Consider the following 11924-nt stretch of genomic DNA (forward strand, 5'->3'; position numbering starts at 1 on the left):
AGTCGACAACTTAATCAACGTCTCAGTTCAACCATGGGAGGAAAGCATTTATAACGAGTCAATTAATATTAGAGAACTAATTTTTCACCTAGTTTGGTGTGAAATTTATTTCAATATGCTCGAACAAATGCAAATACTCAAACTGTACATGCGTTAAAAATCAATTGCAGTCCGTAGCAGTGAAACGCTCCATTACATTATCTCGTCTTGATTGTTACATGCTGGAGAACCAGAGCTTGGTTATGCATTGACTAAATCAGTTCTTGTTTTCAACTCACATTGAAAATTGCGTGACATATCTTGAATTTGCAAAAGCACAAATCTTGATACTTTAAACTTGATAGACTAGTTGCTGGCTAAGACGGGTAAGATTTTCAGCATATAGCGCGGTTATATACTCTAGACTAGAGCTTCTTGCATTAAAAATTTGTTTCTATGTTATTTTTCTAATTGAATAATTTTTCGAATTCACGATTCATCATGCTATTGAAATTCTATTTATAAGTAGAATTGCAAAAGGTTCGACATTGACGACTTTTGGTTCGCTGAATAAAATTTCATTTACGAAAACTGTTTTAATGATTAAAGTAAAACCCTTAAAACCACTTGCACTGATAGGTGGTTTGCTTTAATTTTCGTGATTTGGTTCATCTTTTGTGGAGTTAATTATTACATCTGTTTAGCATTATCCATCAACAATTCGACGAGAGATTTAATCGATTTGATTAATGATCCTTCTATAGACATATGCTTCGTAGACTGAAACTAATTCGATTTACGACACCTTCCATTTGTGCGGTATTTTTATTTTCAATAGATTTCGTGCCGCCGCTTTCGAGGACCGAATGCGTTATTTGGAACATGCCTACGCAGAGTGATTCATGAAAAGCATTTGCTCTCCGGAAAGCGTTGTGCTTGGATGTGTTTTTTTTCTAGTTTTGTGTTGAATTAGATATTAACTGTGGTTCTTTAAAATTCGAAGCAGATTGCATACATTTGCGGAATTGTTTTCTGGTGAAATTAATTGAGTTTTATCGCAATAAAAACAAACATGATAACATGATTTTTTTTACATGAAGGTCAGGAGCTATTTATCTAAATACCATTGATACAGAGCTGCATTTTGTTTAAAAATGATCGAAATAAATAGCTTTGCTTAAAATCGAAGCTCCTTTGCACCTACCGTAAACCTATTGTTCCTAAAGTAGCACTACTAAGAGATTTTTTTTTTTAATAAACAAAATAATTGATCAAATAAGAACTTTTTTACATCAATCGAAAGCTTTTGATCCACGCTTCAAAGTATAAAGATTTGAAAGTGATTTCTATTTTGCCTACGCCGTGAAGCTTGTGCTACTATAGGAACAGAAATTATAAATAGTGCTACTATAGGCACATGTGTTCCTATAGTGGCACAAGCGATAATGAATACAAAAATATGAGTTAAAGTAGTTTTCATATTTTTCCCACAAAACCAATATAAAAAGCTTTTCAATGAAAAACTTAGTACCACACAAATGGTAGAAATATGTTATTCGAGGTATTTGCTATCAGTCACTCTATATAATAGTGAACATAAGGACTAGATAAAAAAATAGATAAAAAGATTCATATTTATAAAATGGACTTGCATGTACCGTTTTGACTCATATTCCGAACACTTAACGCCAACAGTGATTTCAAATGCATCTGATTGGCATAAATTTGCTGATATTTGTGAAAATTTTAATTTCTCCGCAAAGCCTTGGGTATGCCGATAAAAGTGTTTATTTAAACTTGTTTAGAATATTCCTTATGTAAAAGTATGGAACAACATTTTGATTCAAATGCCGAAAACTGTGTTCATTCTGTCTCTTATTGCGAAAACCTTGATTCAAATTCCAAATAGCACGAATAAATTGTATTCAAATGAATATTTTCGCTAATAAAATTATCCGAGCTAGAGAATCATCACTACTCCCGAGGTATAAAATAGAATGGAAGACGTTAAAATTGAATTACAATTGACTGCCATTTCCTTGTAATTTGATGACATATTTCAACCAAATTGCCATACGAAAACCAAGTGTTTGGAATATGAGTCTGTTCGGAATTTGAGACAAAACGGTAATCCAGGCTACTATGTTCTACAGCAAACCAGCAGTGTTGCTCTGAAAGTAGTTGGATGATCGTCTCATCGTGGTTTAGACTTTGTTATCAATAATAACAAATTATCCTTACGTCCCATCAATATGTGATCTTTAGCAAAGTTGTAGCCGGGAAGATTTCACAGCGGATGAGTTTGTTCACTTTTCTATAGATTATTATGGTGAGCTGTTAGAGGACTGAACACAAAAGGCGTGTGCATAACCAAATTTCTTTCAAATCACTTCAAATTTTGGGAGAATGATTTTCATCATAATTAACACCGTTTAAGCATAGGGGAGCAAAAACTTCAAAATTTGCATCAGTCTAATGCACATAAAAAGCTAAATTAAACATTTATCAATAGAATTACTTTGAAATTGCTGTATCTATGCCAAATAATTAAACGATTGGTACAGAATATTAGGAATTTTTCATGAAATATATAAGTAGGGCTCGGGTTCGGGTCAGATCTCGGGTTTGCAAACCCGACCATAATTATTTATTTATTTGGTTCTACATCAATTATTTTGATAAAACCACGCCAGCATTTTTTTGTAAATTCACTCGGTTTATGACCGCTTCTCTCCATCCTCGACTGGGACCCACGCTCTCCAGGTCCTAGTGCACCTGGTCACCTTCTTGTTCCAACCGGATTCGAAGCGAATACCATCTTTGCAGGGCTGTTGTCCGGCTTTCTTGCAACATGTACTGCCCAGCGTATCTTTCCAGCATAGACCACCCTCAGGATACTGGGTTCGCTGAAGAATTGGGCGAGCTCCTCTTCGAGCATAGTCCACGCCTCATGTCCGTAGAGGACTACCGGTCTTATGAGTGTTTTGAACATCGTGCATTTGGTACGGGTTGAATCTTTGTTTACCACAGTTTCTTCTGGGCCCATAGTAGGCATGATTTCCATGATGGTGCGTTTTCGTATTTCCCCACTAACAGACGAATTCGTCCACCACCTCGAAGGTATTGTCGGCGCGGTGAAAAGTTAGAATCGGTTTCAGCCGAAGTTGGATTTTTCTCAAAATCTATGTGAGATACCTAACTTCGGAAGTGGTGTATTCGATTCACATCCGGGTGCGCTATAATGCGCCCTAGTTCCGAAGCAGGGTATCTTGCATGAATAACGTGAAAAATCAATTTTCGGCGAACTGCATTTTCTAACGGATGACCGAACTTACAGTATCCCCGTCTATCGTGACACTGCTAAGTTCCGTGATGTGCTCAGTTCCGCCTACCAGCATGTACTTTGTTTTCAACGCATTCATCACCTTGCGTAGCGTTTCAGGCGGTTGAACAAATCTACCACCGTTCCAAATTTTCTCTCAATAATATCCATGTCTTCCGCGAAGCAAACAAATTGTCCGGATTTCGTCCAAAAATCGTGCTTTGCCTGACCGGCACTTCGCATGATGCTTTCAAGCGCAATATTGAACAGTAGGCACGAAAGTCCATCGCCCTGTCGTAGTTTCGGCGAGACTTGGACGAACTGGAGTGTTTGCCCGAGATCAGCACTATTTAACAACTATTTTATCGATGTAATTCAATATGATAGGCACAACATTTAATAACTTTTTTCTCCCTCTCGTGATACATCATCTTAAATGTGTTAAACCCCCGTTATCTTCTAAAATGCTTCATCAATTATGAGGGACCCCTTAATATTCTTCACATTGAAAAGTTTGGCAAACAATAAGTTGACGTAATCACTGACCGGAATTTACTTTCCTTTCTAGGGAGTGAAATTTGCAATCAGACCCATGAGAAGGTAACTCAGGGAGTGTGGGGATGCATCACCACCGATGACCCACTAAAACCTGGGTACTGCGGACAGACTCAATATGCTTGTCAAACGGGAGCCTGATTGCCGGAGCCAAACATTTGAGATTAAGGTTATGTTTCTCTCGGATGAATTACTAAAGAGAGCTAAGGAGTATTGTAATCTATCAAAATGTAAAATTCAAAAGTTTAATTTAATTATTTTTCATTTCATTACAAATTTAGTTTAACAATAGATTTTTCTTACGTTTATGAACTTTGTTTTGCTTTGTCATTGTAATTTAAATTTATTACGTTGGTCATCATAACCATATTTCGACTGTCGAATTTTGATTTGCGTCTTTACGATCGTCTTTCAGAATTCGTTTTGCTTTTGATAAAATAATGTTTTTGATAAAAAATTGCCACACATGAGTGAGTTGATAATTATTATTAGCACAAAATTTTAGCCACTTTGAGCGGAGAATAAAATCCGTCAGGAACCGATAGAAACTCACACGATCCTTCCTGTTGTTCCTCCGGCAACCTTTAACCGAGCACCGCATTGTGATCCACAAGTCACTGAAAAAAAACTTGATAGATAGACAACTTGATTAAACTTTCCGAAGCGTTTCACACGAACTAGGAGCTGATCGAGTCGAAATGTAAACAAACTTTGAGAAAGTCATATGTGTTTGAACACATTCATGCTCTCCAGAGAGAGATCGAAGAGCAACATTTTGAGAACAGAGAACTTTGAATGACGTTTGAGGATCTAATACGACAAACACAATTTGTCACAAGAAACATGTTTCAAGATTTACTTGAAAATAAAAGGGGGTCCAGTTCGCAGTACCCAGACTAAAACTAGCCCATGCACCCGTGTAGTACAAGAAGCCTAGGGAAACTGCTTCTTCTAGCCGACTTAAACAATGTTACAGGGGGCCAGCCTTGGTAGGGCTAATCCTCTGCAGCCGACTCTTGGTTAGCCTGCCATATGCGCTGCAAAACGGCGGCAAGTAGAATTTCATTTCCCCATGGCTTCTTTTATACCAATCTGACACATTTGGTATTACCCGATAGATCCATCTACCTTTAGAAGAGTTATCCTATTCCTGCTGTCAACTTCTAAGCGTTGTCTCTTTAAACGCTTTGCGGACTCCTCTGGTACCTCTTTGGATGAAATTCACACCGCCTCTTTAGAAACTGTTCGGTTTGCGCTTGCTACTCTATGATGATCCTTACGTGCTTCCCTAACTGCTTTAGGTTTCTGCGCGTTCTAAGCGCTTTTGATCAGATTGGACTTCCGCACCTCAGCGCCACGCCCGCCCGCGTTTGCTGTTAATTACGGCGGAGCTGTTAGACATCATCCTCGAATACGCCGATATAGTCGTAGATGCCCTTTTACAAATATATTTATCGTGGCTAGCAAAGCTGAGCTGTTCATCGATCGTTACCCCCAGATGCGTAAGGGATCGCTTGGATTGTATGGTGCAATCACCTACCGAGATAAGCGCCCGTTGCTCGAACTTGCGGTTGTTGACTACCACCACCTCAGACTTATGGTGGGCCAGTCCTAGTTTCTTAAACCTCATCCATTTCTCAACTATGGAGATAGAGTGCGCTGATGTCAACTCTACTTCCTCCATCGATTCGCCATAGAAGACCAATAATCTTAATACCCGTCGGAAGGAGCAGCTTCAGTACGTCATCGTATATCGCTTTCCATAACATCGGGCCTAGAATTGAACATTGAGATACTCCTGCGGTAATTCGAACCGCTTTTCTTCCCTCCCTCTGTGTCATATAGGGTAAAAGAACCGGTTTTGGCCAACCTAAGAGAAAATGTCAATAAAAACTGAATGGGAAGCAGTATTTATACAACAAATATGTCTAATGCAAGCTTTCAATCCATATTATATGTGTAAAATATCAAAACTGAAACAAAACCTTTTTTTCGCTTTGAAAATCCCGTTGGTCAATATAGGCCAACGGAACCAGTTTCGGCCAGAGATTCAACTTCGGTTCCTAAATTGACCAATTGCATTGATTTCTCATGAGAGTGGCCAAATTAGGAGTGCCCTGGCCAAATTAGGTGTATGGGAGTTAAAATTATAAGGAAAATTAATTGTTTTTCTTATGTTTTCAATCTATTTGGACAAGTAAATGAATGTAGCTCTATCAAATGAATGTGATCTACTGCACACAAAAGGTTTCATGCTGATTGGCTATGTAAAACGGTGTATAATCCTCTATGGCTACAACTGGCGTATGGCCAAAACCGGTGCTTCTACCCTAGTAGAATTCTACCATAAAAATAACTTTCTAGAAGGTTGCACGACTGCACTGGTACCGGTAGTTCGCTGAATGTGGTTGTGGTCATATGCCACTGTGTCTTAACAAATTAGTCAAAAAAATACTATGGGATGCTGTGAGCAAAAAAAATGGAATAACAATCGAATAAATAAATGAAATCAGTTTTTATAAGCCAACCTGGTTAGGGTCCTTGCTTAGCCGAGTGGTTAGAGTCCACGGCTACAAAGCAAAGGCATGCTGAAGGTGTCTGGGTTCGATTCCCGATCGGTCCAGGATCTTTTCGTAATGGAAATTTCCTTGACTTCCCTGGGTATAGAGTATCATCGTGCCACACGATATACGAATGCAAAAATGGCAACTTTGGCAAAGAAAGCTTCAGTTAATAACTGTGGAAGTGCTCATAAGAACACTAAGCTGAGAAGCAGGCTCTGTCCCAGTGAGGACGTTAATGCCAAGAAGAAGAAGAAGAAGCCAACCTGGTTAATATATAGACGAAGCACCCAATCTCAACAAACTTATACTTATTTACCCAAATTTCTGCGATTTTTGTAGGTATGGTTTCAAAATCGAAGAGCGAAATGGAGGAAAAAAGAGCACACAAAGAAAGGCCCAGGAAGACCCGCTCATAATGCTCACCCTCAGTCCTGCTCCGGAGAGCCCATTCCCCCCAACGAACTGCGAGCGAGAGAAAAGTAAGTACATATTCATTTCAATGCTTTTAAAATTATTTTTATTCATTTGAAACCTTTTTGGACCGTTAATGGTATTGGGGAAACTCCCTGAAAATTTCATACAAATCGGTAAAGTTGTCTCCAACGTTTTTTTCCACGCCGTTGGATGTTTTTACACGTGGATGTTTCTGATTTTAGCACGCCGCTTAAATATTTTACGACGTAGGCCAGTAGGTCAGGGAAAGTCGTTAACAAAGAATGATTTAATAGTAGACAAAAAGTAGATTTTGTATGAATGACAAATTCACCCATTTCTCCTAGCCTATTCACGCTAATCTTTTCTAAAGGACCTATGTTACAATGAGAGGTTTCCTCCTCTCTCGTTCTCTCTAGGTTATAACAGTGCAATATTAAAGTTTTTTAGGAACGTTTTCACTGAAGATGATATTGGCTTGCGTTTCATACAAAAAACGTTACAGAAGATGTTGCTGTAGTTTAGTTATAGATTAAACAAATAGTAAACAAAAAAGACTTTCAATGTTAGATAGGTAATTAAGAAAAGTTACGCGTTAATTCTAATATGCCACTGATATTCTTCCAGAACCACCGGCTGCCATGATCACTATCGACTCATGGAGCCATACTACGAACAAACAAAATTTATTATTTAAAAAATATTATTTTAACAAAATCTGACTTTGATTACAAAAATAGTCCTTATCTGTGAAAATGTTTATCGCTAATAGATTTAAGATTTACAGGGGATAGGCAAAATAATTGAGATAGGCGAAATTTTACCTAAATTCAATACTTTAAGAAAAATTGATGAAATTGGATGCATCCAAGAGCAGTCGACGGCAAATTTGGTCTAGTTTCAGGAATTTGCTTGGCCCATATTGATATGGTTCCAGATATGTTCCTAATTGGCCACTTCCCCCAGAACACCTGGAACATACTATACAGTGGCCAGTGCATCTAATGTTTCTGAATATACTGCTGGAAGCATAATTTTGAAGACTGATGCCACTTGGCTATAGCTCCGAATAATATTTACATGATTGGTAATACAAACATGACTGATCATATTTTCCGGAACCAATTTCACGGAAATGGTCATATTTCTGAAGATTTTCAACAAATCTTAATGCGTCCGCCGGCATTCAACTTCCTTTTAGTTTACTAGGAAAATTTCCAACATCTATAAAACTTCACACCGCACAAAAATACAAGCGACAGAAAAAATTCCATTTGAACATGACCTCGGAAAATCCGGAATATCTCCGGTGTCCGTTGGCCAATATGCATGACCAAGCAAGTTACTGAAACTAGACCAAATTTGCCGTCGACTGCTCTTGGATGCATCTAATTTCATCAATTTTTCTTAATGTTATAAGCATTTGAATTTTGGCAAAATTTTGCCTATCTCAATCATTTTGCCTATCCCCTGTAATTCATGATCTACAATAACTAGGCTGCGAAGAATAGATAAGTGACGAACTATTTAAAACTTCATCAGATATCTAATGATCGTGGAACAGTTTGTTTGTAAGCGCTAAAATTCCATCAATTTATAATACCAGAATTATGTTGTAGGTCCAGAGCTTTCAAAGTTATCCGCATTATCAAAGATATCCCGTTTTACAATATTTTATTGAAGTTAAGACAAAGACGTCGTTTACTTTTTGAAAGTTTGGATCCGTCTAAATCTTTAAAGCAGGTTTTAAAATTTGACAGAAATTACAACTTCATGTTATTTTCAGTAATCTGCCAATGTTTTAAGTTACCATTAGTGCACCAGTATCCACTCATGCCCCTATTTCCGCTTACTAGTGTAAAAATTGATTTTGACAATTTTAACAACTTTTAAATGAAGTCGTCAGACATTAGGGGTATTCACTTAACGGCGTAAATTCCTGCGTATATCGTGATCAACTTGTTATCTTAAATATTTCACGCAATTGCGTTAACTGCCTAGGAAACATTTCAAGTTATTGAGATTCAACAGTCAGCCGATCCAAGAAAGCGCCGGTCATTATAACAACCGTCATGAAATACGTCACTATCTGACGTTTTAGCGGTGCCGTGTTATTTATGTGGCCATGGAAACCAGTGAATTCGGCACCACTCAAACGTCAAATTAGTGAACTCGTGCACCGGTCCATATGTTGCATGAGGAGTTCTTGTATCTTCGGTGACAATCTGGAAAGAATTATGGGTACCGTGAAGGGAACAGTCGAACGGACTTCAACTATGATTAACCCTTGCCCTTGGCTGAAACGAATCAAATAAAAGATCGTAACTCAAACAAACAAACAAACTTCTGAGAAGTCTGGGATTGTTCATTGGGTAACTAGATTATAAACTTCTTTTATTTACCGCCTGAAGTCAGAAAAGGAATATTTCATTTGAAATGTTTCATCACAACTACCACAGTTTACGTTACTTTAAGTGAATACCCCTATTATTTTAATTTGATAAAATACTTCTTTTTTGTGTGTTCCAATAACCACTCATGCAAAAAAATTAACAAAATTAAAAAAAAAATGTTGATTTTAGTATACAGCCTGCTCTATTGCACTACTAGGTATGGTTTGACCATAAAAAAATCAGAATAAATTACGAAATTCGAAATAATGCATTTATTTTAGTAAGTTCGTCTCGAAATCTGTTAATCGTGAGCGGAAATAGGAGCACTTAGATGCAATAACAAATACAATTAAAATGGTATTTAGGGTTTATTCATATATTTCATAACGCTGAAAATGGCCATTTTTGACAACCACCCACCCACCTCCTCGTGACGCTTTTTGTATGGACATTCTACAAATTTTGTATGAACCGTAACATCGACAAGACACCCACCCCTTTAGCGTTATGAAATTTGTGAATAAGCCCTTATCACTTCAGTTGTCGCGCTGTTGTATTTTGTACAACACTGTTGAAAAAATCTCGCTTTTCGTTCACAACAGCAGCGTGGTGGTCCTGACGGTGGCAAACCGCGCAACGACTGGAAGGTTATGAAAGTTTTTCATTTTTTTTATTTTGCCGCTGATTACCTATACTTGGAGCTACATTGTGACATAAACATAGTATTGATCGACACAACAGTCATTTTATAATAAACTTTTGAACACATAACTTCCCTTAACCGAGCGGAATTTGGTGCACTGATGGTACTTAGTAAGAGTTCAAGAATTTCCTCGTGTTGAAAATGTTCTCCACTTCTTAGGCATAAAATCTTTGTAATTGCCACACGATATACTAAAGCAAAAATGGGCAACTGGGAATGAAAGCTCTCAGTCAGCCTGATTTTACGTTCGAAATGGACCAATGCACAAGTTCACTAATTTGACGTTTGAGCGGTGCCGAATTCATTAGTTGCCATGGTCACGTAAATAACACGGCACCGCTCAAACGTCAGATAGTGAACTCGTGCATTGGTCCATTGAACAAGAGTCCAAAGCTTCAAAGTCCGTACCCTGGAACTTATCTGAGCGTTTAAAATTAGTACATATGATGATCAATTTTGAATCACCCTTTCTCGAATTTTACTCCGGGTTGAACTGTCATTATGTGAATTAAAATGTCATTGAGTCTACAGATTGCAATCTTCGTTAACCATTTATAATGTCAAAATCAAGATATCGAAGTGAAATAAAATTGTGTTATACTGAGAAAAACGTATTCTTACGATCATGCTACAAAAAATTGTAATTTTTGTATCGCTAAACAACCTTGATCATTCCAAATAGTGACCGCTTCGTAGTTGCACTCCGTGATTGACCAGAACAATCGTGGTTGCCTAGAGATTTAGTGAATGGGGCTTGGGATTAGCTTACCATTCGCAATGTGCGAGTTCAAAGTTTAGAAGTCAATAACGACGCCGGCCACGTCCAATGCGGTCATCGGAGAAGGGAAGGAATGTTGGTTGGACAACCATTGTTACTAGAGATCGCTCTCCCCTGTAGGGACAAGCGACACAATCGATGGACCTAATACTCCGGGTTTAACCCAATAAATATTCTACTTTTATTGAGCCGAAAAATGTGCATGAAAGTTGTATCAAATTTTCAAACTATTAACCACATTTTTGAAATGTTAACTCCAAAGTTTCAGAGTTGATTTTCGACGAGCTTGAGACAAACCGATACTATGTGATAGTTATTAGTACATAATGAGATTAATCCAAAACTCACCTCTATGTTTCAATAGTAAAATTATTGATTAACAATCATTCTTAAAAAGTAGTCGATCAAAGTGGTGCTACTATATAACCGTTTTCCAAATCCTTTCTGCTGAATATTAGCTGAATACAACTTCTTTTTTTTACAGAGCACGTCGACGGAAAAAGCTGGCGAAAGCACTAGAGCGTCAAGCAAGGAAGTTACGAGCAAAGGGAATCACTGTTGATCTAGACGTACTTAAGGCAGAATACCTTTCCCAGCATCGGAACAACTCCAGTTCAGATAGTGAAGGCGGAGTTGACGATGACGACGACGAAGATCCAATCGATGTAGTTGGCGGAGGAGAATCCAACGAAACACCAGAAGACTGTTTAATGGAAAGGCGTGACAGTATTGACGACGCTCTAGATGAGAATACTGACACACATAGGAATAGTATGAGGCCAAATCCATTTAGCATAGAATCACTGCTATACAATAGTACGTGAAAAGACACTGCAAGCTAATATAGTTTCCTACCAATACCTTATTTCAGATGCTACCATTGTGTACAAGAATTCAATAATTTAAGTTATTAAATGAAATGATTTTGTTACATGCCGTATTTTCTGTGACATATTCAATAATCTAAATTTCAAAATGTGTAGCATTTTATTTGAGAGAAAATTCATCTAGGGTAATTTACGGCTTCGGCTATTCGACTATTATCGTCAATCAAATTTCAAACGCCAGTGGGACAGTTTGATGATGACATTTAAAACTTTATCGGCTCCTAATACCTCGCGCACTATGAGACTTATTTCATTTTCGTTGACGTCATTGGCTATGTTCTAAATGTAATGTTGTAAATTTTCCTTGGTAT

At 37.7% G+C, this 11924-nt stretch overlaps 1 protein-coding gene across 1 annotated transcript in view; it reads left to right on the plus strand.

The window, feature by feature from the left end:
• Positions 1-11694, plus strand: part of LOC5568992 (homeobox protein unc-4) — a 129040-nt gene extending 117346 nt beyond the window's left edge. Inside the window, exons 3-4 of the mRNA XM_021851739.1 lie at positions 6760-6899; positions 11211-11694. Of these exons, the coding sequence (XP_021707431.1) occupies positions 6760-6899; positions 11211-11550 (480 nt within the window). The 3' untranslated portion in view covers positions 11551-11694. The remainder of the gene's footprint in view (positions 1-6759; positions 6900-11210) is intronic.
• Positions 11695-11924: the final 230 nt, after the last annotated feature.

This window comes from Aedes aegypti, chromosome 3 (assembly GCF_002204515.2).
Source record: "Aedes aegypti strain LVP_AGWG chromosome 3, AaegL5.0 Primary Assembly, whole genome shotgun sequence".
Classification (NCBI taxonomy): Eukaryota; Metazoa; Arthropoda; class Insecta; order Diptera; family Culicidae; genus Aedes; species Aedes aegypti.